This window comes from Balaenoptera musculus, chromosome 16 (genome assembly GCF_009873245.2).
Source record: "Balaenoptera musculus isolate JJ_BM4_2016_0621 chromosome 16, mBalMus1.pri.v3, whole genome shotgun sequence".
NCBI lineage: Eukaryota > Metazoa > Chordata > Mammalia > Artiodactyla > Balaenopteridae > Balaenoptera > Balaenoptera musculus.
The window spans coordinates 52,327,155-52,350,549 of NC_045800.1; the positions used below are offsets into that span (position 1 = coordinate 52,327,155).

The 23,395-nt window shown below is 52.7% G+C and overlaps 2 protein-coding genes across 4 annotated transcripts; one reads left to right on the top strand and one right to left on the bottom strand.

The window, feature by feature from the left end:
* Positions 1–356: 356 nt before the first annotated feature.
* RGR (retinal G protein coupled receptor) lies at positions 357–9,972 on the bottom strand. 3 transcript variants are annotated; one of them, XM_036829319.1, is made up of 7 exons: positions 9,863–9,972; positions 7,989–8,145; positions 6,761–6,882; positions 4,954–5,107; positions 3,420–3,537; positions 1,491–1,604; positions 357–1,025 (listed from the first exon to the last, which is right to left on the bottom strand). In XM_036829319.1, the coding sequence occupies exons 1-7, from the start codon at positions 9,939–9,941 to the stop codon at positions 894–896; spliced, it is 876 nt and encodes a 291-aa protein (XP_036685214.1). In that variant the 5' UTR covers positions 9,942–9,972; the 3' UTR covers positions 357–893. The 3 variants fall into 3 exon arrangements, with proteins under 3 accessions (XP_036685214.1, XP_036685213.1, XP_036685215.1); XM_036829318.1 differs by having other exon boundaries at positions 894–1,025; positions 6,761–6,897; positions 7,992–8,145; positions 9,863–9,941; XM_036829320.1 differs by lacking the exon at positions 1,491–1,604 and having other exon boundaries at positions 894–1,025; positions 9,863–9,941.
* Positions 9,973–13,960: 3,988 nt separating this feature from the next.
* Positions 13,961–23,117, top strand: LRIT1 (leucine rich repeat, Ig-like and transmembrane domains 1). The gene is made up of 4 exons (XM_036829524.1): positions 13,961–14,082; positions 17,600–18,066; positions 20,607–20,912; positions 22,144–23,117. The coding sequence occupies exons 1-4, from the start codon at positions 13,961–13,963 to the stop codon at positions 23,115–23,117; spliced, it is 1,869 nt and encodes a 622-aa protein (XP_036685419.1).
* Positions 23,118–23,395: the final 278 nt, after the last annotated feature.

Below are 23,395 nucleotides of genomic sequence, written 5' to 3' on the forward strand. Positions count from 1 at the left end.
TGTCTCAAACTCAGATGCCCGCGGGCTCTGCAGGGAACACACGAGCTGTAGCAGATGGGAGAGCATGTGCCCTGGGCAAAGGGCAGAGCCACCCCTAGCCTCAAACTGTCACCATGGAGCCTCGTCTGGGGCTGGTGGGGCCTCAACTTCAGATGTCTGGAGTTCTAAATAAAGTGTCCTGATTTTTTAAATGTCGGCAACTAAGCAACGTACAGCTAGCTGTCTTGACTGGCGGGTGCTGGCGGCTACTCTCAGTGAGCAATTCGCATGTGCCTGGTAACATTCTGGGCCTTTCTGCAGAGTCAAGTCACCATTACTGTCGTCACACCTCACAAGTTGGGAAACAAATACCCAGAAAGAGTAAGTCACCTGCAAAGATCACGATTTAATAAGTGGTATTTGAACGCTGGCAGCCTGGGTTGAGCTCCCACAAACAAACCTGGGGCTTTCACCCCTTTCTATGCAAGTTTCTGAGTCCTAACAGCTGTTCTAATGAGCAGCAGCTTCTATGTGCGTGGCGAGTACACACTATCATGTTCAAGTCTCACGACAGACCGGAGGTCCATATGAACATCCTTATGTTAGGGGTCAGGAAGCTGAGTTCAGAGAGCATGGCTTTCCCAAGATCTCTCAGCCTCCGTGGGGACCACTATGACCAACACTCAGGTCTGTCTGGCTCCAAAGTCCCGGCTCCTTCCACGCAGCCTGGTTTCTCTCTGAGTCCCCTGTGCCCAGCCTCGGGCCAGGCTCAACAGGGCCATCGGGGATGGTGGGTGGGTGTCTGGAGCTTGGCTCCTGAGGCTGCTGGACTGGACTCCCGGGCAGCCTCCTGCGAGGGGCGCAGTCCAGGGTGGCCAGGGTGGGCCTGGGTCTGAGCAGCGCCCTGAAGAGGCTCACTGCTCTCGGTCCCGCTCTCTTTTCTGCGGCGAGAGGCACTGCCAGATTCCCCTGTGCACCATCTCACTGCCCAGAGCATAGTTGATGGCGTTGACCGTGGGCACAGCCTTGGCAATGAGAGCGGGCACCTGTTGTGACAGAAGAGTCCAGGAGAGAAGTTTCAGAGCCTCTGTTCCTCTCTCTGGTCCAAGCTGGTGACTGCAGTCCCCCATGCTCACCCCGACATCCCCCCCAGCCGCCAAGCATCTGTCCTTAGCGTGATTCTGCAACCTCTAAGCCTTCTCTGACTATGACATACGTTGGTGGATGATGCATGGAATCACAGTCCTCTGGGCACCAATCTCAGCCCCTGGTCCCAGAGTGTACGTGTCACCATCTGGCTGGCTGTCCCTGTCATCTCACATGAGGCCTAGGCCATGTCAAGCAGCGGCCCTGCGTGACCAGGGGACAAGCTAATACCCAGTGAGTTATGAGTGTTCAAAGGAAAAGAGAAAGAGAGAGCTTATCTTGGAGGCCATAAAGCCAGAAAGAGAGATGGGGTGAAACAGAGGCACAAAGATGGGGAGAGCTTTGGGTACTGGCGGTGTCTGTACCATTTGCAGCTTGGGGGAGATGGAGGTCACATCCGCAACGGCTGCGTAGAGATATAGGAGAGCGTAGGGGCCCCAGCCGAGCAGCAGCGTCCTGGCTGGCAGAACGGTGTTCACCTGGGGAGACATGGGTAAAGGAGGGAGGCATCGACTTGCTCCAAGTGGTCGGCAGCCCCGTGAGGTCCAGGAACCAGGTCGGCACTCGGCAGGGCTGTGGGAAGATGCTGAGCCTGTGGAGGAACCTGGGACCAGATGAATCTCTCTTCGCTTTAAGATGCCTGACCCTAGGCCTCCCGTTCAAGCTTACTTGACCTCAGCTGCCTTGTCTGTAAAGTGGCCTGATAATGCCTGACTTGCCTGGAGGCCGGGACTGGGGTGGATAATGAGCTTCCTTCCTGGTCTGTGCTCTGAGAAACCAGGGGCTCTGTGAGTGTGAATGTGTGCGTAAGGGTCCCCAGGCTGAGCTGCCCTCACAACTCAGCCCCAGAACCAGCTGGCCATCAGTAGCTGCAGCCAACTTGCAGGTCAACCAGTCCTGGGTTCAAAGGGGCCGCTTTCCGCCCTGTGAGATAGAATCAAGCAGCAGGCGATGTGGTACCACCTGTGGCCACAGGAGGGCGCACGACTTGCGCTCTAATTTCAGGACGGAGCTTGATAAATTCCAGCTCCCCACATACACTCAGAGGTTAAAATTCTGACGCTAAAAATCAGTGCCTATTTTCTTATTGACCATGTCGCCTTTTAACAAAGAAGGTGACTTAAGCTCGCAGCCGTGGTCCCTGGGACAACGCGTGGCGACCTCTGCTGATGTTACTGAAACGGATGGTTTAAAGTCAACCCGGAAAAATCCGTGTGACAGCCTTGTCTCCTGGCCGATTGAACCTCCAATAAAATGGGGCGACTTTGAGCACCCAGGCAGGGCTAGGGGAGGGCAGAGCGCGGAGGACAACCGTGGAGGCGGTGATGAGCAGGAAACCACCGGCACAGCCCTCGCCCGACTTCTGTGACCAGGGGAACCTGGGTCCACAGCTAAAATCGATTTGTACAGTGTTTTTCCAATTCACAGAAAAAAAAAAAGTGGCAGATGAAGTTTCTCAACAAAGAGAGTGTTTCTTTTATGCACTACGATTGCCCACTTGAGTGGTGGAGTCCCAGACCTGGGTTTGATCCAACTCTGCTATTATTAATTGCATGGCTTTTGAGTTGTTTAGCTAATAACCCCTTTCAGCCTCAAATTTCTAATCTGTGACATAGGGACAGTAAAACCTTCCTTCCTTGGGGAGTGGGTGCAAAAATGAAATGACATAAGGCACATAAAGTAACATTAGTACCTGGGTTTTTTGTTTTGTTTTGTTTTTGTTTTTGAATTTTTGGTACTTCTTATGACTCATCTGCTAGAGACTGGTCAGTTGATAAAGTTAAAAGAAAATCGTGGCAAGAGAATATTAACACAGAAATTGAGAAATGACCAGGAGGGCTTATTTTGAAGCATTGTTTTTCTTGGACAAATGTGCTTTCAGGTGTGGTTTTATGTTGTGGGTAATAGCCTGTGCCTGTGATTAAATGAAACATCTTGAAGCAATTTAAAAGTAGCATTTAAAATGCATGTAATTTTGTGCCAACCCTCACATTCTTGGAAAGAAGCAAGTGTAACAGCGAGGATGGTGTCCAGTAGGGCACCCTGGCTCTCAGAGTTCTGGGGTCTGGGTAAGTCTGAACAGTTCTGACCCTTCCTCCCAGGTCTTGGTGATCCCCAGCAATGGGGAAGGTGCGTTTCTGCCCTAACACCCCATGCTCAATGTATGAAAGCTGGATTTCTTTCCTGATCGTTGAAAACACAGAGAACCCCTGATGGCTGTCACATCATTCATGTTCCCTGGTGTCCCTGAGAGGGACAGAGAGATTTCTCCTGCTCTAGGTGTTGATCCTTACCGGAGGACGGCCAGTCTTCCCAAGTTTCTGCTCCATGAGCCGATAGGATATGACTGTGATGAAGAGGGGCAGGAGGAAGTTGAAGAAGGCCATGGTGAAGAGGAAGCTGGTGAAGTTTCTGCAGACAGAGGGGATGGAGGAGTCAGGATTGCCTCTCAGAGACGATCAGCTACCCTAGAAAGCCCACCAGACTTTGCTCTAGACAGTCAGGTGCAGGGAACTGCTCCCATCAGATGCGTATTCAGAGTGTGGGTGCTCCCAGGTCCCAGCTGAACTCCCCTCGGGACCAGAGAGCTACTAGGTCCTCCTGGAACCTGCCTTTAGGAGCCAGGGAGCTGGAATGAGTGATAGTCCTCCTTTAACTTGCTCTTGGGCGGTTCAAGTGCTCAGCCTTGCTCTCTGTCTGTGCCCCAAGCATAGAGAACGGGACACTTTAGTTTGGGAAACGTGTTTACCAAATGGAGATGTCAGTGGACCAGGAGGAAGGATCATCCAAGGAGTGTTCCTGGCACAGGGATTTGGAAGGACCCTGTGGATGAGACTGGACATTGTATCACTGAAGAAATCATTGAAGGGACCAGAGAAGAGCCTGGGGTCCCAGGTAGTGGTCATGGGGAGGCAAGAGGGCTGCCCAGAAGCAGGTGGGAGTCACAGGGAGGTAGGCTGCCATTCCATGAAGGGGAGACCATGTCACCTGGGTGCTGTCCACTAAGGAGGGGTGGGAAGAGGGCTGCCAGGAGGACTGGACACCAGCTGGGGAAATACCTGCAGGGAATGCCCTGAAGGGCATTAGACAAGACCCAGGGTTCTCCAGTGGGTCTGACCAGGGAAGCGGGTCATCAATGCAGGTGCTTTATGAGTAAACATGAATAAACATGTAAAGCAGATGAATGCAATGTGGCTCTAGTGGAAGCAAAAGGGGGGCTGAAGCCCATGTGGTCCCTCCCCAAGGCAGCCCCTAGAGGGAGCTCCGGACTCCCCAGAGCCAGGTCGACCTGGCAGTATACTAGACGTGTGCTCCACAATGGTAGACTCCATCATGCATTTATTCTTGTCTCTCCAGGGCTTGGCCCAGGACTTGACTCACAGCAGATGCTCGGGGAATTCAGAGAACTGAACTCTATGCCAAGGAGGTCCCTTCCAATGCAAAGACCTTAACATTCTTTGACGCTATCAAACCAAGGATGTGGCTCCCTGTAGAAGTTGGTAAGTCAGAGCTGGGACATCTGACTGTCCTGAAGGTGGCAAAGGGGTCATGGGGCTCAGTGAATGTTATAACCGACACAGGCCAATAGCTCCCCGGATAGGACCCCTTCTGGGGCCCAACTCTGCACCCCAATTTGCATAACATTCCCATCACTTGTCCAGTCTTTGGAATGGGCTTTCCTTAGTGGGTATCATGACTAGGGAGTTGAGATTGTCTGGCAAATGCTGACATGTCCCCGTTTGGATTTTCAGCTGACACTGCTGTCCTACAGACTCAAAGCCAAGACTCCCATGGAAAGGAGCCTCGAAGCCGCTCCCCTCACCTCACCTGTCCCCCCTGGAATAGTCCAGGGTGCAGCATGTCCCCAGCGGCTCATAGTCATAGTGTCCCCAGCCCAGGAGGGGCAGTGCCGCCCAGAAGGCAGAAGACAGCCACACAAAGAAAACCAAGGAGACGGCCGTGTTCCAATCCAGTCGGCTGCCTGCGTGCGACACAGGAGGAGGATGGCTGAGAGGTGGAGATAGCTTGGCAGAGTGAAAAATAATGGACTCTACAGTCATGCAGAATGTCCCTAACTGCTGGCTCTGATGCTTAATAGCGTAGTGCCTCAGGCAATTAAGAGTTTCTCTGAGCCTCAGTTGTCTCCTCCACAAAATGGGAATGATACTCCCTGCTTCAGACGGTTGTTATGAAGAATAAAACAGATAATTTTTATGATAACACCCCCCCCTTCCCTCTTCCCTGTTTTCATGCTGCTCCCCTGTGCCCTCCAGCATGGGAAGGGCTTTGATCCAGAGACCCGTGGGATAGGGATTAACTGCTCTATATTAAGGCCGAGAGCCTGTTGCCATGAGAAGGTGTGCATTCATGTGTGCACATGCGAGAGTGCGTGTGTGTGTGTGTGTGCACGCATGCGTGATGGTCTGAGGGAGCTCTGGGGACAGGGCTGGGGTAGAAGTGTTGAGAGAGGAGCTCCAAGGTCAGATGGGGTGGGAGGGGCTCAGATAGGAGTTAGGATAAGAACAAAGCCTTTTTTTGTTTTGCCCTGGACAGAGGCATGTGACTTTGTGGAGGGCAGGGGGCCATGTGTGTCTGTGGCCAGGGCAGATCTGCGATTCCAAAGGGGAAATGCTCAGGTCTTGAGGTCATGCTAGCTATGGACCCCAGGGTAGCCTCTGTGCCAGGCAAATCCACAGCTCCAGGACTCAGAGCCCAGGAGACAAAGGGAGAGACTCCCTCTGGAGGCATCCAGGCCATGCCCAATCCCAGCTCTGCCCCTATAGCTGTGTGACTCGGGGCAAGCTACTCAACTTCTCTGAGCCTCTGCTTCCCAGTCTGCAAGCTGGGGGTTTGCTGTGAGTGGTAACTGAGCCACGGCCCCCCAGATACATGTTTATGTATCTCTGTGGTCAGTGTTATTCTAAATGGTCTAGGGGTGAACATGTTTTTTACTTTAATGTGTATTAAAATTATGAGGACATTAAAGTTGTGATTTCACAGATTTTTTTAGAATGAGACTAAAGCAGGTGTTTAAACTTTTAAAAATGGGTCACTTTTAAGAAAAAAAGAATAACAGAGCAGGTGGTACACTGATATGGATAATTATGAAGATGGAATTTGACAATACAGCTTGGAAATTCTAGAGCTAGACTCATTTTCATGAAGCCTTCGCATGACAGAGGCTCCATGGAAGTGTGGGGTGTGAAGGCACATGCCCAGTTTTACACACACACACACACACACACACACACACGCACACATGCCACCTCTCTGCCTCCCAACTGTGCCTGTCTTCAAGGGCATTTTCTGTATCCAGGATCTCATTTGATTTTCAAAATAAAACTGTGAGGTAGGTTATAAAAATCATCCTGCAGAGGAGGAGACTAAGTTCAGAGAGGACCTCTGACTTGCCTGAGGCTGTAGTGAGGGCACAGGCAGCCTTCCCAGCATGTGCCTCAACACCTCTCCTGCACTCTCCCCCCCACCTCCTTTCCTGAGTGCCCACACCCCACGCTCATGGGCACCTACACCCACCCACACTTCCCTGAACTGGGAAACACTGAGCAGACCTTCTCCCTGATCACCCTCAGTATGTGGATGTCCCTCCACTGTGGGAACCCGAAGACAGACGTACGGGTGCAGTAGTGGTGATAGCGCCCCCAGGCGATGGCTGCGCTGCTGCAGATGCTGGCCAACGCTGTTGCAAAGCCCTGGAAGCCGTGAGCCTGGCAGCCTTCTGAGCCATAGGGCCAGCGCCTGTGGGAGACACGGGGCACCAGTGACCCCTCCCCCCGTCCCTGTCTTCCTCCCTCACCTGCTCAGCAGCAGCTTGGAAGGCACTTTCAGCTCCTTAGAAAAGGGCTTTAGGATCTGTTTTTCCTATGAGGAAACTGGGGCCTTAGAGATCGAGCCACTGGGTGAAGGGGTGGAGCCTGATGCCGACTCTTCAGGCTCAGGGTCCTTCACCGCACCTCTGCTGGACCGAAGGGTCTCCCTGGTGATCAGAGGCCTGCATCACAGGAAATGGAACAACCTGTTTGGGAGGAGAGCTTGTGCCTGAGGCTCAGAGGGGAAAAGGTACTGAGCCAATGTCACACAGCAGATGAAGACAAAGCCAGAGGGTAGATCCCAGGCCTCCCAACTCCCAGCCTCATGGGCCAAGCAAGGTGGAAGCTTCAGTTGTCCCTCCCCAGCCCTGGGAAAGGGTAGAAGGAGAACAAGGCAAGGAATCCTCACTGATTCAGACCCTACAGACTGGTCAGCCCTGAGTGTTCATAGGAGGGCCGGGGGTGGGGGCGGGGGTGGGGGCGGGGGGGGCGGGGCTCTAGCTTTCACAGGAATGTTCCATCTGCTTAAGAAAACAATCCGGTAAACACCTTCTGAGGCCACTTTGGAAGACCCTGGTTTGCACATAAGGTCTTAGACACTTGTCAAAATCCTGTTTGCTTTCACAAACACTTATTTAAGGCTTCCTAGGTGCCAAGCATTGTTTTATGTTATTTACAAATAATAAGTCAATACTTCCAACAACCATATGAGTTAGGTAATCATATGCAATTTACAGAAGAAGCCGAGAGATAGAAATAATTAAGTCAGGAATCCAACCTAGGCAGCCTGGTTGCAGAGCCCATGCTCTTAATCCCTGCAGTCAGCCAGCTCTGATGGTCAGGTCCGAGCAATTCCTGTGTTCCAGAAATCGGCTGGGGCTCTACAGGGATAGTCTGGAATTCGGATTTAACCTAGTTCAGTCTGCCCACCGTCTCCTCTATAGTCTTCTACAGGTGGGCAGAATGTCTCTGGGTTGCTGCCCAGTACCCAGAGGTCAGGCCCCAGAGCCCAGGGACTGGGGAGGGGGCAGGTACCGGAGGAGGCTGGACGTGGCTGCAATGAGGGCATTCAGGCTAATCCCACTGTCCGACAGCGCCAGGCTCAGCACCAGCAGGTGGCTGGGAGTCCGCAGCTCTGGGTTCTTGCAGAAACAGAGGATGGTCAGGCTATTGAGGCCGAGGCCGGAGAGAGCTGAAAGGAAGGGGAGAGCTGGCACCGGGGCTGGAGAGGCCCTCCTGGGCTCAGAATGAGGGGCCGTGGGGTGGATGGGGCCTCAGCAGCACCCCCCCGAAACACTCAGCATCCATCTCAGTGCAGCTCACCAAGCTCCTACACAGTGGGCTGGCCCTCAGGTACCGAAAGCCACGAGATGTACTCCCTGCCCTCTACCAACGCACAGTCTGATGGGAAGACGGACAAGGAAGAAATCCGATAAAGTGCAGCACGGTTTGTGCCAGAACAATCACAGCCATGGACAGCCACTGAGCACTTATCACGTGCCCGGCAGGGTGTTGAGCACTTTATGTGGATCTTCCCATTGAGTCTTCACCTGGACACCGTCCTCCCCACTTACAGCAGAGAGGCCGAGGCTCGGAGATGCTGGCCAGCTTGCCCTAAGTGTGCAGCTAGTAAGTGGCGGAGCTGGGACTGGAAATCAGGTTTTTCAAATTCCAAAATGCCTTCTCCAAGGGCTCTGGAACAACGTCAGGGAGAGCGTTGGATAAGGGGTGGCAACGTAGAACTGGGAGCTTCCCAGGACACCAGGCAGTGAGCTGAGCTTGAAGGGAGTGGTCTCCAGTGGTAGACAGACCTGACCTTGAATTTCGGCTTTATCACTCATTTGCTGCCCCTTATGCTCCCTGAACCTGGGCTTCTCCCATCTAAAGAGGAATGGGAAAGGATCCTGCATTCAAACTGTGAGCGTTCACTAGGAGGACAGGGTGTGGAAGAGCATTCTAAAAAGAGGGAACAGCACGTGCAAAAACATAAAATTGTAAACTTTCAAGGCATGTTTGAGGACCTAGAGGGATGCTAGATTGTTGGGTTCCCAGTGGAGAGGAAAAGGGGCTTCGGCCACCAGACGATGACATCCAGGGTCTCTGGGACCAGCCTAGTGGCTGTGGCTCCCTCTCCACTGTCAGTTCTTGTTGGGTGAGAAAATGTGTTGATTATTTCTCTGGATCTGCTTTCAACAAGGGCTGCATCCCCCACCAACCTAGTCTTGGGCTGGCCCAACTCCAGGGTCTACCGGCCCAGCTCTGGCCTCAATGAGCATCTTAGGGACTCTGGATTGAAGCTGGCACCTCATGGACCCAGGTCACCCCTAGAGCAGAAGAGCTTAGGGCCAAGGGAATGGAGATGGTGCAAGTAATGTGGGGCTGGAGAGGAAGGGAATGAATGAACTGAAAACCCTGGGTGTCTATCTAGGCTAGCACTTTATGCCCTGATCCCATCTAACCTTTACCACCACCCACTTGGCACGTCAGGGCACCGAGGGTCAGAGACCTCAAGTGTCTTGGTTTCAGTGACACAGACAGCAAGTGGCAGAGCTGTCTGCCTCCAGAGCCTACCAGGGGCCTGATCTTATATGAGATTCTTAGCAGGACTTCCAGGGAGTGGATTCAACTTTCTCTTGGCTGCAGAGACATGAAAAGCCCTGGTTCTTGGTCATGCCCTGGGCAGACGTCCCCTTCTCAAAGCTCCTCCCTCCCTGACCCTTGACCAGCTTCTCTCTCTTGGCTTCCCAGCCTGCGTGCTGCACCCCGCAGGTGCAGCCATCAGAAGAGCCCAGGGGTCCGGGCACAGAGGAGTAGGGTTTGGGGACCTCTCCTTGCCAGCTTTGCAGCTGCGGCCTGGGTTCTGGGACCCCGCTGAGTTCCTGCTCCACCCCGGCTCCTGCCTGGCTCACCTTCCACCAGCAGCACCGTTCCCACTGCCAGGACCTCCAGCTCCCCGAAGCCAGTGGGCAGGGTCCCGGACTCTGCCATTCTCTCTGCCTTTCTCCCAGCTGACCCAGCTCTTTTCTGGCTCCCCCAACCCAGGCCCCTCTGTTATAAAGGGCCATTCCACGTGCTGGCACATGCAGGTTATTATGCTAGACATTGAGCTCCTTTTTGCTGCCTTCCCTGGCCTCTCCAAATCGTCCTCTTGGCCCGGGCAGAAGGGACCCATTCACCAGCTAGACAGTGCCGCCTTTGTGAAGCCAGCACGGAGTCCTGCCTCATTCATTTCAGCTCCATCGGATTAAGGACCTGGAATCCAAATGGTGTATAGCTGAAAGCTAAATTAGAAGAGAGTTGCATAACGAAGGGAGGGACGGGGAGCAGAAGGGGGGATGTGAGCTGCAGCTGAGCCTGAGAACGGGTTAGGAGCCAGGCCCTTCCATGTTTTCAGGTGCTGACAAGCCTAGCACCTGTGTGCGTGTGTGTGCACGTATGTGTGTGTGTGTCCACCTGCTCATGTGTGTTCCCACAAGCGATGGGGAAAGAATGCTGGTTGGGAAGTCATTTGCTGTCATAGAAAGAGCTCCAACTGGGACTAGAGACTGGTTCTGGTTCTGAATTAACCATTAACTAGCTATGTCCCTGGGGCGGGACCACTGGGGTCATCTCAGTTGCCTCTTTTGCAAAGTAAGCATCTTTGCCCGTGGCCTGTGTGAGTGTTGGTCAGAAGAATACATGGTGGATATAGCCTTTGGGGCTGCATTTCCTGTCTCCCATAGAGCACTTAAGCTATGCAAGCATAAGCATCTCCCAAGGCACTGGCTTGAGACAGAGGGGCTTCTGTCTTCTTGTAAGTGGCCCATGACCCACTAAGAGCTGTGCCTTCTATAAATGAGGGCCTGCTACAAGTTACACACTGGCTTATAGTGACAGTTACATCAAGAAACACTATTCCTGGGAATTCTCTGGGGGTCCAGTGGTTAGGATTCTTTGCTTTCACTGCCAAGGCCTAGTCGGGGAACTAAGATCCGACAAGCTGCACAGCGCAACTAAAAACAAAAAGAAAGAAAAAAGAAAAAAAGAAAAGGAAAAAAAAAGAAACACTAATCCAGAACAACTTAATTCATTTTCAGGTAAAGAAACCAAGGCTCAGAGTGCTACCATTACTGAACACAAGCTCATGTGCCCCATGCACAGTGAGACTAAACAAACAGTAAACGTCAGTTTGGAGCAGAGAAAGGTTTATCGCAGGCCATGCAAGGAGAAGGAGTGGCTTGTGCCCGAAAAAACCCAAACTCCCCGAAGGGTTTCAGCAAAGCATTTTTAAAGGCAAGGTGAGGGAGGGGCATGGTTGGCTGTTGCAGACTTCTTGGTGTCAGATCCTTTGTTCTTGCAGCATTCCATCTTGTAAACCTTCAACAAGACAAATGTTATTCTCTTTCTGCAACTTTTTCTCTCTTTATGAATGGAAAAGTGTTATACTCTTAAAGATCAGAGCTTTGAGAATGGGCTATTCTGTATATTTCAGGCTATAGGCAACATTCTTAACTCTAAGCCAAAGCAATAGAATAACAAAGTTAAAGAAACAGATCTAATATGGAGTCAGGTTTGTTCTTCCTTATTACACTACCAGTAATACAGCTAATGTTTATTGAGTGCTCGCTAAGGGCTAGGCACTGTGCTAAATGATCTTATGATGACTCTTACCACAACTGCATAAATTAGATACCATCATCCTTTTCCTTTCACACAAAGAAACTGAGGCTCAAAGCAGTAAAGAATTGGCCTGAGGTCATGCAGTGATTCACGGATGGAGCTGGAACAGAAGCCCAGTTTCCTACTGCCTGGGCTCCTGGTTAAGCAGCTCATTTTATTCTGTAAATGTTCATTTCCCGTGCCCTTCCTCTTGCTGGCCCCCACTTTTATCCAAGCCTAACCACCCCTCAGGGCTGAGCTGACTGTCCACGTGTTCCTGGAAGCCTTCCTTGATAACCCAGTTACCACAGAGTGTTCCCTGCCTTTCCTGATTTCCATCTTGCATTACTGTAACCAGCAACATATGTCAGGTTTTTTTGTTCATGCCTGCAAGATCGCAAAAGACTTCAAGGGAGAAGAGAAAGCAGGACAGGACCAGGAACCAAGGATAGAATTTAGGCTGGCAAAAGAGAGCAGGGTTGTTGCATCCCCAACAGAAGGAGGAAAAGCCAGCAGGAAGTCCCTGGTGGTCCAGTGGTTAGGACTACGTGCTTCCACTGCAGGCGGGCACGGGTTCGATCCCTGGTCGGGGAGCTAAGATCCCACATGCCATGCGGCACGGCCAAAAGAAGGAGAAAAAGTCAGAGAGGTGGGAATGGGCAGGGCTGGCTTTCTGGTTTGGGGAGGAGGAGGTACAGGTGGGAAGCACTGAGAAAATCACATTGGCTGAATTGGAAGAGAGGAAGGAATGGGAACCAATATTTCCTGAAAGCCAATATTGTCCAAACAGGCCTGGCACAGGTATTTTGTGTGTATACCGGGGCCCCAGGTATCTGCCTTGGTCACACCTCACTGGTGTAGGTTTGTCTAGGTGCATGGGCTGAGGAACCTTCTGGAAAAGCCATAGGAGCCAGGTAGGGTTTGCCGGGCCAAAGAGCAAAGCCTTGGAGTCAAACATGAAGAATAAATGAGTGAAAGGTGGTGTCTATGGTGGGATGAGGTTGGTGGTAGGGGACAATCAGTAAAAACCGACAGAAGCTTTTAGCTCCTCTAAAAGCTCTGGGAGGGCTTCCCTGGTGGCGCAGTGGTTGAGAATCTGCCTGCCAATGCAGGGGACACGGGTTCGAGCCCTGGTCTGGGAAGATCCCACATGCTGCGGAGCAACTAGGCCCGTGAGCCACAACTACTGAGCCTGCGCGTCTAGAGCCTGTGCTCCGCAACAAGAGAGGCCGCGATAGTGAGAGGCCCGCACACCACGATGAAGAGTGGCCCCCACTCGCCGCAACTAGAGAAAGCCCTCGCACAGAAACAAAGACCTAACACAGCCAAAAATAAATAAATAAATTAAAAAAAAAAAAAAAAAAAGCTCTGGGAGATCCTGCTCTGAGACCCTCCTTGGGGTGAGATAACTTGAGGGGAGGGGCACGCTCTGCCCTCAGGCCAAGACCCCTCATGCCTTTGGCATTGGTGGTAATGCTCTGAAGGCTCAGATGGCAGTGATCTGAGACTTGGTGCCACAGGGTACCCCAGGAGGCAGCTGTTTGCCCGGCGGGCTGGGAGCCTTCCTGAGTCCATGGGAGACACCTCTGCGGTTGACCCCAAATAGCTGAATCTTCCCAGCTCCTCTGTGAGCAGGTACTTGGAAGTGCCCGTGGAACTGGGTACTTACTACTCCCAAGAAAGCTTCTGTTCCCACAGGCTGTCAAGGTCTGAGAAACTTGGGTTGCTTAATTTTCATAAACACCCCGAGTAGAGTAACATCACTTCCCCTTGGCAGATGAGGACACAGAGGCCACGAGAGACCGTGTGACTTATCCGACGTCACAGCCTGCCAATGGAAGAGCTGGGATTTGAACCCAGCTGGCCTGGCCCAGCGCTTGGGCTCCTTCTGATGCCTCCACCGCCTTCATCCCAACGCCTTTTCACTATAAGACAGCGTCCCTGGAGAGAATTTCCAGTGGCCCTTATTGGAGGCCAGCGTTCTGTCTTCATCTCTTTTGAGCCCAGGCACCCTGTGGGGTCTGTGCAGCCGCAGCCTGGCCGGCGTAGGGCAGTCCAGCAGCCGCTTGCCCCTGGGTGGCTGCCCACTTCCTGCCGTGCCCTGCGTGCTCTGGGCCTGAGGCTGTGGCTCTGGAAGGGGATCCCCACCCCCATCTGCAGGACTGGGTGATTCCAGGAAGCAATAAGCCGCTGAGTGCTGTGGCCAGGGCTCCCCTCCCTAATCCCCAGCCTGTCCGTGATTATCCGATGGCTTCAGTTGGGGGTGTGGGCAGCCGATGAGCCGGTGGGCAGCTGCTGGGTTTGCTGGGCCGGCAGGACAGGGCAGTCAGGGACAGGCCTCTGCCCGGGCTACAGAGGAGCCAGGAGCCATGAGGGTGGTGGCGGGCATTCTCTGGCTCCTGGCCCTCGGAGGGCCCCCGCAGGCCTGGGGCGCCTGCCCTTCTCAGTGCAGCTGCAGCCTCCACATCCTGGGCGATGGCAGCAAAGCCAGGTATGGCACCAGGTGTGCGGGGTGGGTTGCCCAGCCTCCAAGGCTCCACGAGCTAGGCTGGGCTGGGAGGGGTTGGATGCATGGCCCTAGGACCGTGGCGGGGTGAAACCTCCATCTCCCTGGCCCTCAAGACCCAAGGGTCTCGTGGGGCTTGTCTGGGCTGCATTTTCTTCCAGTCAGCAGGGTGTGGCTCTGCCTCGGGGGTGGAGTGGAAGTACCAGGTACCTTTATACATGAGGCAGGGGTGGGGCACAGGTGTGCCAGCTCCAGAAATCCTTCCTGAGTCTTCTTCCAGGATCCTGTGAGTGGAACCCTCTTTAAGGGCACAGGAAGTCTCCCCCTTACCTCTTTCTTTTCCTCTCCTTCCCTCCTGCCCCCTACCATCCTCTATCTCCCCAGCCCCTTCTTTCCCAGGACTCTTCCATTCTCTTGCCCCACCTCCTGGGGGTACCCAATCATATCCCAGGTATTTCTTACCGCCCCACCCATGATGGGACCACCCGATTCCTCATGCTCTTACCACTTTGGGTCTCCTCTGGTCCAGCCCTCAGGAGCCTCAGCCTTGACCCCTTTCGATGGGCTCTCAGAAAGGCTAGGAGTGCCCACTCCATTGCAAGCAAGGGCCCCTCCATCCTCAGCCTCTTCTTTGACTTTCCTTATCCCCCATCTGAGCCCTGAGAGCACCTCCATCCTCTCCTCCTCCTCTCCCTGGGACGTTCCCAAGGCTCCCGTGGTTTGTGGACCCTTGCTCTTCCCCCATGGCTCATTCCCTATCTCTCTTTGGCAGTCTTTAAACTCTCTTTTCTCTGACCTCTTCAGCGCATCCGTTAATGACCACTGCATTTCCCAACTTACTCAAAGATTTCAGTCCCTGGTTTAGGGTCTTTCCTACCATCTTTCCAACCTTCTGGAGTTTCATCCTCCCTTTCTCCCCTGTCTTAGACGGCTGCTGGGGAGCCACTGATGGCTTCTGATCAGGACAGCAATGTTATCAGTGCGACTCTTTCAACGATCTTAGCGATGGGTGTCAGGCTGATTGGGTGTGAGGGGAGGTAGAGAAAGGTGAGGCACCCCCAAGAAAGGATCCCCCATGTGGTCTGAAGAACAGGAAGAGCTCCATTTTTGGCCCAAATCTGTGATGCTCCAACTCATATGGGTCATCAGAGGTAAGGATCTTCTCCCCAAGGGAAGCCAGGGCTAAGCCGTGAATAGGCCAGGAATAGCCCATGGCCGAGGACAGTGTGAACCAGGGTGACAAAGAGCCTCCCTTACAACCTACAGAGAGCACAGGGCTCAAAGTCACACAGCATCCGTGGCAGAGCTGGTCCTGGAACCCAGAACTTCAGTTCCATTTCACGAACTCTTCTTACCTGGTGATGCTGCCGTGGGCAGGGACCAGGGAGGGCTTCTGAGAGCAGGTTGACTTTAGGATGGAAAATGAAATTCCAAGGGCAGTTTCCAGGGCCCCTAACATCAGCTAGTGGTTACGCCTCCTCTGAAGCCAGAGCTCTCACCATCAGTTCTACCTGCCCAGAAGTCCCACAGCTGATAGGCACCGGCCCACCTGCATGGAGTGTGAGGAATGAGGGGAATGAGGCCATGAAAGGCTGTTGGGAAACCTGAGATCCCCAGTGGCCAAGGGCACAGGTTGTGCAGTCAGACCGAGTCTCCTTTTGTGTCTCAGACACCTTCCTCACCCCATCTTTAACCAGGGTCTCTTGGAGGCCCCAGCCCTTACATCTGAGCACCTGATGGACCTGCCTGTGCTCCACGCTCCCCTATCATGAACAGAGTGTGTGTACTTGTGGGTCCTGGGGTTTCCTGGGGCGGGGGGGTGAGTCTGGGCACCTGGAGAGATGTGTCCCCTTGTCCTTCATGCCTGGTTTGCCCCACCAGGAGCTGTGCGGTTGGCCTGTGCTGGCTCTTATCGGTTTCTTTGATCCCTCCATTGACCTTTTTCTCCCCCTTCCAGCACATGTTTTCACTCCCTTCCTCCCACCTACATCCAGACCTTCCTCCCTGCAACACCCAAGCTTCCATTATCACTGAAGGTATCGTTGCCTCCAATGCTTTTTCTTCCTTTGCTGGATTATAAGCTGTATGGGGACAGGGGCTGTGAGTCTGATATTCTTCTGTCACTCAGTAGGGGTTCCATGTATATCTAAAGAATGAATACGAGTGGGCGGAAGTAACTGGGCCTTTTGTGGGCACCATTGACAAAAACAAGCCAAGCCCAGCTGACTTTGAGTACTGCATGCAAGTTAAGCTGAGGGATGCTGGTGGAGCGTGTGTGTGTGTGTGTGTGTGTGTGTGTGTGTGTGTGTGTGTGTATGGTGCCAGGAAGAATGATATGAGCAATGCGTTATGACCTTACAAGAGAACAACCTCTCTTAGCAAAGCTAAACAATATCCCCACCTCACTCCCACCCCACCTCCTTCAGTGCGAGGAGAAACATCCTCCAGATGAAACTGGGGCTGCACAAGGGCTGGGTCCCTCACGCCCAGACTCAAAGTTTTGTTCTCTTGAGAATCTTTCCCTTTTTACCGTATGTGTGTGTGCTACTCTCAGTGATAGCATTTAATACAGTCCTGCATTGTCGGTTCCTCGAGGGCGGGCACTGCCTCCTGTTATCTCTCTATCTGCTTTAGTGTCAAACTTAATAGAATGAGGTTTAAGAAGTCACTGTTTGGGCAGAAGGAGCATTGGAAGGAGCTGGTAGGACTGACCTGATGTACTTGCAGTGCTGGGATGCAGAAACTTACAACAGTGGTCAAGAGCAATTGGGCTCCTACAGGTGACAGGTATGCAGAGCTGGTACACACATGAACTCATTTAAACCCCCAAACCACCCTGTGAGGTGGAGTCTACTATTCTGGGGAAACTGAAGAAAATAGAGGTTACATAATAGACTCAAGGATACACAGCCAGCAAGCAAAGAGCCCAGAGGTGAATCCAGCTGTGGGGCTGCAAAATTCCAGCTTTTAAACACCTTGATCATCTCATGGTCCCTCAGTGTCAGGAGAGGCTCGAGGCATCCCGTGTGTGGCTTCCAGTTCTGATGCCATTGCTATATATATATATATTTTAAATGAAGAATAGCCAAAGCAGTCACAAAAACTGAGCTATAATTTAACAAAGGAACCCTTTTAACTCATAGATGCAATGCTGCAGTGCACAAAATGATCTCAGGATTTATAAATACTATTCATTCTTAGTGCACTGCAGGTGGTGTAGGCTGTAAGGGGACATAGTAGTTCAAGCTTGAGGTCCTTCAGGCCAGTGACCGAGACCAAACGGCCCTCCTGGGACACTTGTGAGAGGCTCTGCAAGCAAGAAGCTCCCAAAGAGAAAACAGAAGGAATCTTGTTACTAGCCCACCTCCAGGGCACACCGCAGTCTGGGTTTGGTGTCCTATGAGGCCGTGCGCACCAGGGGGTCTCTTGAAAGGAGGTAAATTAAGGGGGAATCTCCGACCCCACAGGACCTTTGCTCAAATACTCCCATTTCTGTAAGCAGGACAGTGGTGTGCAACGACCCTGACATGACCCTGCCCCCAGCATCTGTCCCTCTGGACACCTCCAGCCTGCGCCTGGAGCGGACGGCCATTCGCAGGGTGCCCGGGGAGGCCTTCAAGCCGCTGGGCCGCCTGGAACAGCTGTGGCTGCCCTACAACGCGCTCTGCGAGCTCAACGCTCTGATGCTGAGGGGCCTGCGCCGCCTGCGCGAGCTGCGCATGCCCGGGAACCGCCTGGCCACCTTCCCCTGGGCGGCGCTCAGGGACGCCCCCAAGCTGCGGCTTCTGGACCTGCAGGCCAACCGCCTCTCGGCTGTACCCCCGGAGGCCGCGCGCTTCTTGGGGAACCTCACCTTCCTTGACCTCTCCAGCAACCAGCTGCTGAGGCTGCCCGAGGAGTTGCTCGCCACTTGGACTCGCCTGCAGACGGGACCCTTCCTTCCCGGCCACCACGCCAAGCTGGTCCTAGGTAAGAGATGGCATCCTTCACTTGGAACCACTTTAGTGAGACTTGGGGGTCTTAGGCAAGTTTATTAAAGCCTCTCTGAGTCTCAGTTCTTTACCTGGAAAATCACACTTGCCTTCTGGATTTGAGTAAAGATTGAATGAGAGGCACACATTGGTGGGTAGGTTTAGGAGCTCAAGCGCCCAGCCAGACTGCTGCAGTTCAGACCTCAGCTCTGCCCCTTTTCCCTGTCCCATGAGGGGTTGGGAATCATGGTGAGGCCCTGGCAGAAAGTGGTGATGGGGAGTGGGTGGGCAGTGTCAGAAGAGAGGCCTCCTGGCAGGTGTCCCTGGAGCATGCCTTGGCTCATGTGAGGTCCAGCCCTGGGGGCTGGAGCAATCTTAGAGCAGTTTGGGGCAGTTCCTGCCCTGAGGCTTGGGAGAGTCTCTCAAGGAGGGAATATTTAGATCCCTCACTTCCTGGATGTGGGGCAGGGAACAGCAAAGCCCATTCCAGCTCCGTCCACCCTGCAGACTTTCTCACCTGATAAAGGACATTGTATAGGGTAGTACTTACATGGAAAGGCATTGTTTATTTGAAAATCAACTTTGAATGTCCTATATATATATTTATATTTTATGCCCTCTTCTGATTATAATTCCTTCTCCCCCTCCTAAAAGGTAGCCACTGTTATGTTTATTTGCATGTTCCCTATCGTTTACATTTACATACACATGCATATACAAACATACATGCACATAGAAATTTTAGCTGTGTGTTTTGCACAAAATTTCATCATATCATATGTATCAACTAGCACTTTTTTTGCCCCACAATATGTCTTGGCGATCTTTGTAAGTTACTACAAAAGGATCAACTTCATTTTTTAAAACTCTGGCATAATATTCCATCATACAGTTATACTACAGTTTATTTAGCCATTCCTCCTTTTATGGGCCTTTAAATTGTTTCCATTATTTTGTTAACACCTGTGATGCCACAGAGAACATTCTTGACAATGCATCCTCGTGCACCGAGACAAATGTTTCTCTAGAGTAGGAACTGAGAAGTGGAACTGCTGGGTCATGGAATGTGCACGTTGGATGTTTTCATATGAATCATAGTCTCTAAAGTGCCAGTTCTTACCCCCCACCAGTAGTGTGCACGACCATCCGTGCTTGTGTCCACTCTGCAAGCTTATCTGAATGCCAGCCAATGTGTGGGCTCCATTCTAGGTGCTGCGGATACAGCAGTGAACAAGATGGATGAACATCTAGTCCCTCAGGAAGCTAACAATTAAAGTGGTCAGAATGTTTAACTTTTGCCAGTCTGACTGGTGAAAGTTTCATCGTCCTTTAACTTTGCCATTTGCGTTAATTCTTTGGGGATTCTGTGTGAAGTCAGATAGCTCACCACCAGAGCTGGGCAGTGATGACTCTTGGGGTGCAGATGCATCATGAAATGCATTTAACCAGTGACACAAGGTAGCAGTCACCTGGATGGGATGGAGGTGGGGAGTAGGAGAGGAGCTGGCGCCTTCCCAGCTAGTGCTCTAAAAGACCCGAGAGTCATGGATATACAAGCAGGTCTGAATCCACCTTCCCCAACCCTTGACATTTCCGTTTCCAAATATATCAAATACATGTATGTAAATATAAAATATGCTATTGATTAGATGCTATCAAATTTAATAACAATCTGTGGAGGATAGAAAGGACATCACATTAAATGCATTCATTTTGTATTTAGAAATGCAAACATATGAAAAGGAACTGTGTCTTAGAATTGAGGGCCTACAATATCTCTCTATATGTTGAAGTTTCTTTGACAGGGTAGCTGCAGTGACCTGCTTTCAGCTCTATAAAAGTGTTCAATTTTAAAGTAAAGAGGGCTGGGAATATAACATAAGATTTGATTTCCTGTCATCTTCACTCTTGTCTTTTTGAGCCTGTGTCAAAGGGACCATGGCTCAGAACAGCCACACTCTTTGCTGGGGTGATGCTGAAAGTGCCACTTATACTGGGAGGGCAGGGGTCAGGAATTCCCTGGAGGTCCAGTGGTTAGGACTCCAGGCTTCCACTGCAGGGGGCCTGGGTTCGATCCCTGGTCAGGGAACTAAGATCCTGCAAGCTGCAAGGCGAGGCCAAAAAAAAAAAAAAAAGGGGGGTGGGTCGGGGTCATGAAGCATTTCTAGAAATGGATGGATTCTGGCATATTGCAGTTATTGCAGAAATACCCACTGCCTGGCCGGTAGCCTGAGAGGATCAGTCCAAGAGTGGCAGCAGTAACTGCGAATTTTGTCGGCATGCTGTATGGCTTACCCAGTACTTAATATCACTTATCTTTATTTATGCTTATAGCCACCCAGAAAGGGGAGTGATGCTGTCACTCTAGATGAGGAACCAGGCTTAAGGTTGTAGTGAAGCAAGGAGCTGGGTCTGGAGGCCAGTTCTGCTGACCCTGAGCTCACAACGTGCCTTGTCCTCCCTGAGGGAGAAGGGGGGCTGGGCCTGGGGATCTGAATATCTAGGGCTCACCTCCTGCCCTGCCTTTCACCCCTGCAGGGCTGCAGGACAACCCCTGGGTGTGTGACTGCCGACTCTATGACCTGGTCCGTCTCCTGGAAGGCTGGGCCCCAAACCTGGCCTTCATAGAGGCCAGGCTGAGGTGTGCCAGCCCCCGCAGCCTGGCCGGAGTGGCCTTCAGCCAGCTGGAACTGAGGAAGTGCCAGAGTCCGGAGATCCGTCCGGGGGCGGCCAGCGTCAGCTCCCCCTTGGGCAGTGCAGTATTGCTACGCTGTGGGGCCTCCGGGGTCCCTGGGCCAGAAATGAGCTGGAGTAGGGCCAACGGGCACCCACTCAACGGCACAGGTGTGTGAGCTCCGGGGACGGCTGTGCTGAGATCCAAACTGGGGCGGGTGGGTCATCATCCCACATGAGGGGGGAATGGGGCTTCAGGTGTGCCAAGGAGAGGGAGGTAAGCTAAGCAAGTCTCTTTACTCCCATCCTATCTGAGTGGATTTGGGTGACTCCTCCCAGAGGCTGGGCATGGGGACAGTGGCTTCAGTAATAACAATGGATCGCAACCTGTCCTGTCATATTCCACCAGCCACTCTATCAGAGACTTGGGGCCCAGCCTGAGAGGAGCAAAACACTGGCTTTTTGGTAGAAGATGCTCTCTTAGTGTATTTAATATTGATAGTAAGGTTCCAAGTTGTAAATATGAAGCCAGCATCACTAGGAGTAATTAATGCTGGGAGTTACCATCTATTGAGCGCTTCATGTGTTAAATGTATTACGTACAAGGTGTCACTGAACTTTAAAGAACAAACTGATTATCCTTCTATTTGGGGTATAAGTAAACTGAGGCTAAATGTTTGGTCTGCATCACACAGCTCGTACAAGGAGGAACTGCCTGTGCCCTTTTTGCTGTGTAGACAGAGGTGGTCCATCCCTGGCACTTGCGGGGAGGGGGGCGCAGTTTGCAGGAGTCACAGCCTACCTACACGCAGAAAGAGGGTGAAGGAGGAATAATTTCTTGGCACCTGACCAGAACACCTCCCATCCCTCCCAGTTTCTGTGTTTCCCCCAACTACATTGGCAAGCGTTGCTCTAGGACTGTGGGCTTGAAATCAGTGTACAAACAAAATTGTGTAAGGAGCTCCACTAATGTAATACAGAAAGTTGGAGATGCTGTGATTGAAGTGGCAGTGGGGCCAGGCAGGGGTGTGCAGAGCACTTCCAGCTGGGCCTCCGCCTCAGGTTCACCCAACCCACCATACTCCCAAAGCATCAGCCTGCCACCCCTGAGGGGTCAGCTCTGCAGAACTCAGGCCCTTGAAAGACACAGTTGGAGCATCTCAGATTTAGAAGGCTGGTCATTCTTAGACTCTGCCTCAGCCTGTGTCTCCCCAAATTTGAGCCCAGGTGATATCTATCCCCATGGCTAATCTAAGAAAAGTTCAGTGACGCCCAGTCTGTTCTCGGGATAGCAGGGTGTTTGGCAGAATGTACACAGTCCAGGGGCTGTGAACTCGGCCCTGGAAGGAAGCTTGGGGCAAACGGGCCCGTTCATTCTCCCACACATGCCTCTTCCCCGCAGTGCACCAGGAAGTCTCCAGTGACGGCACGAGCTGGACTCTGCTGGGCCTGCCTGCTGTGTCCCACCTTGACTCTGGAGACTACATCTGCCAGGCCAAGAACTTCCTGGGAGCCTCGGAGACTCTTATCTCCCTGGTCGTCTCTGAGCCCCAGACATCCACGGAACACAGTGGGGGCCCAGCGGTACTGTGGGCAAGGACAGGTGAGGGGGCAAAAGCAGCTGCATACAACAAGATGGTGGCCAGGCATGTCCCCCACATCCCCGAGCCTGCTGTCCCAGCCACTCGGCCCCCTGTGCCCAACACGAAGGAGCAACTGATCCTCCACCCCTTCCACATGCGGGCCCCAGGAGAGCACTTGGATGTGCAGGCAGGACCCCAGGAGGCCCAAAGGGTGAGCTCTCTCAAGGTGGTGGGGGACACTTACCAGAGCGTGACATTGGTGTGGAAGGCCCCCCAGGCTGGGAACACAACTTCCTTCAGCGTCCTCTACGCGGTCTTTGGGCAGCGCGACATGCGGCGGGTGGTTGTGCAGCCTGGGAAGACCAGCGTCACCATCCATGGGCTGGTGCCCAAGATCAAGTACGTGGCGTGTGTCTGCGTGCAGGGCCTGGTGCCCCGGAAGGAGCAGTGTGTCATCTTCTCCACTGACGAGGTGGTGGATGCTGAAGCCACTCAGTGGCTCATCAACGTGGTGGTGATCAGTGTGGCCGCCATCATCGCCCTGCCCCTCACGCTGCTCGTCTGCTGCGGTGCTCTCCAGAGCCGCTGGCGCAAGTGCCACACCAGGGGCTCCGCCGAGGCCACAGGTGCCTACGTCAACCTGGAGCGACTGGGCCACAGTGAGGACGGCTCAGAGGAGCTGTCCCAGCACAGCCTCAGTGAAGCCGACAGGCTCCTCTCTGCCCACTCCAGCCTGGACTCTCAGGCCTTGGGCGTCAGGGTGGGCAGACGGATCAACGAGTACTTCTGCTGAGGGCCGTGCACAAAGATGCCTACACGCCTGCTCCTGACCACTCTTCCTCTTTGCCTCCCACATGCTCACTCTGACACCTGAGTCCATGCTCACCCACTCTTACCTACTTGGGTATCTGCTTACTCATACATTCACACACAACAACAACAGCTAACACTTATATAAGCACTTACTATGTGCCAGAAAGTGTTCTAAGTGCTTTATATACATTAACTCATTGAATTCTTATGACAACACTTTGCAGCAGGCACCACTCTTCTCCCCGCTTACCTGGAGAA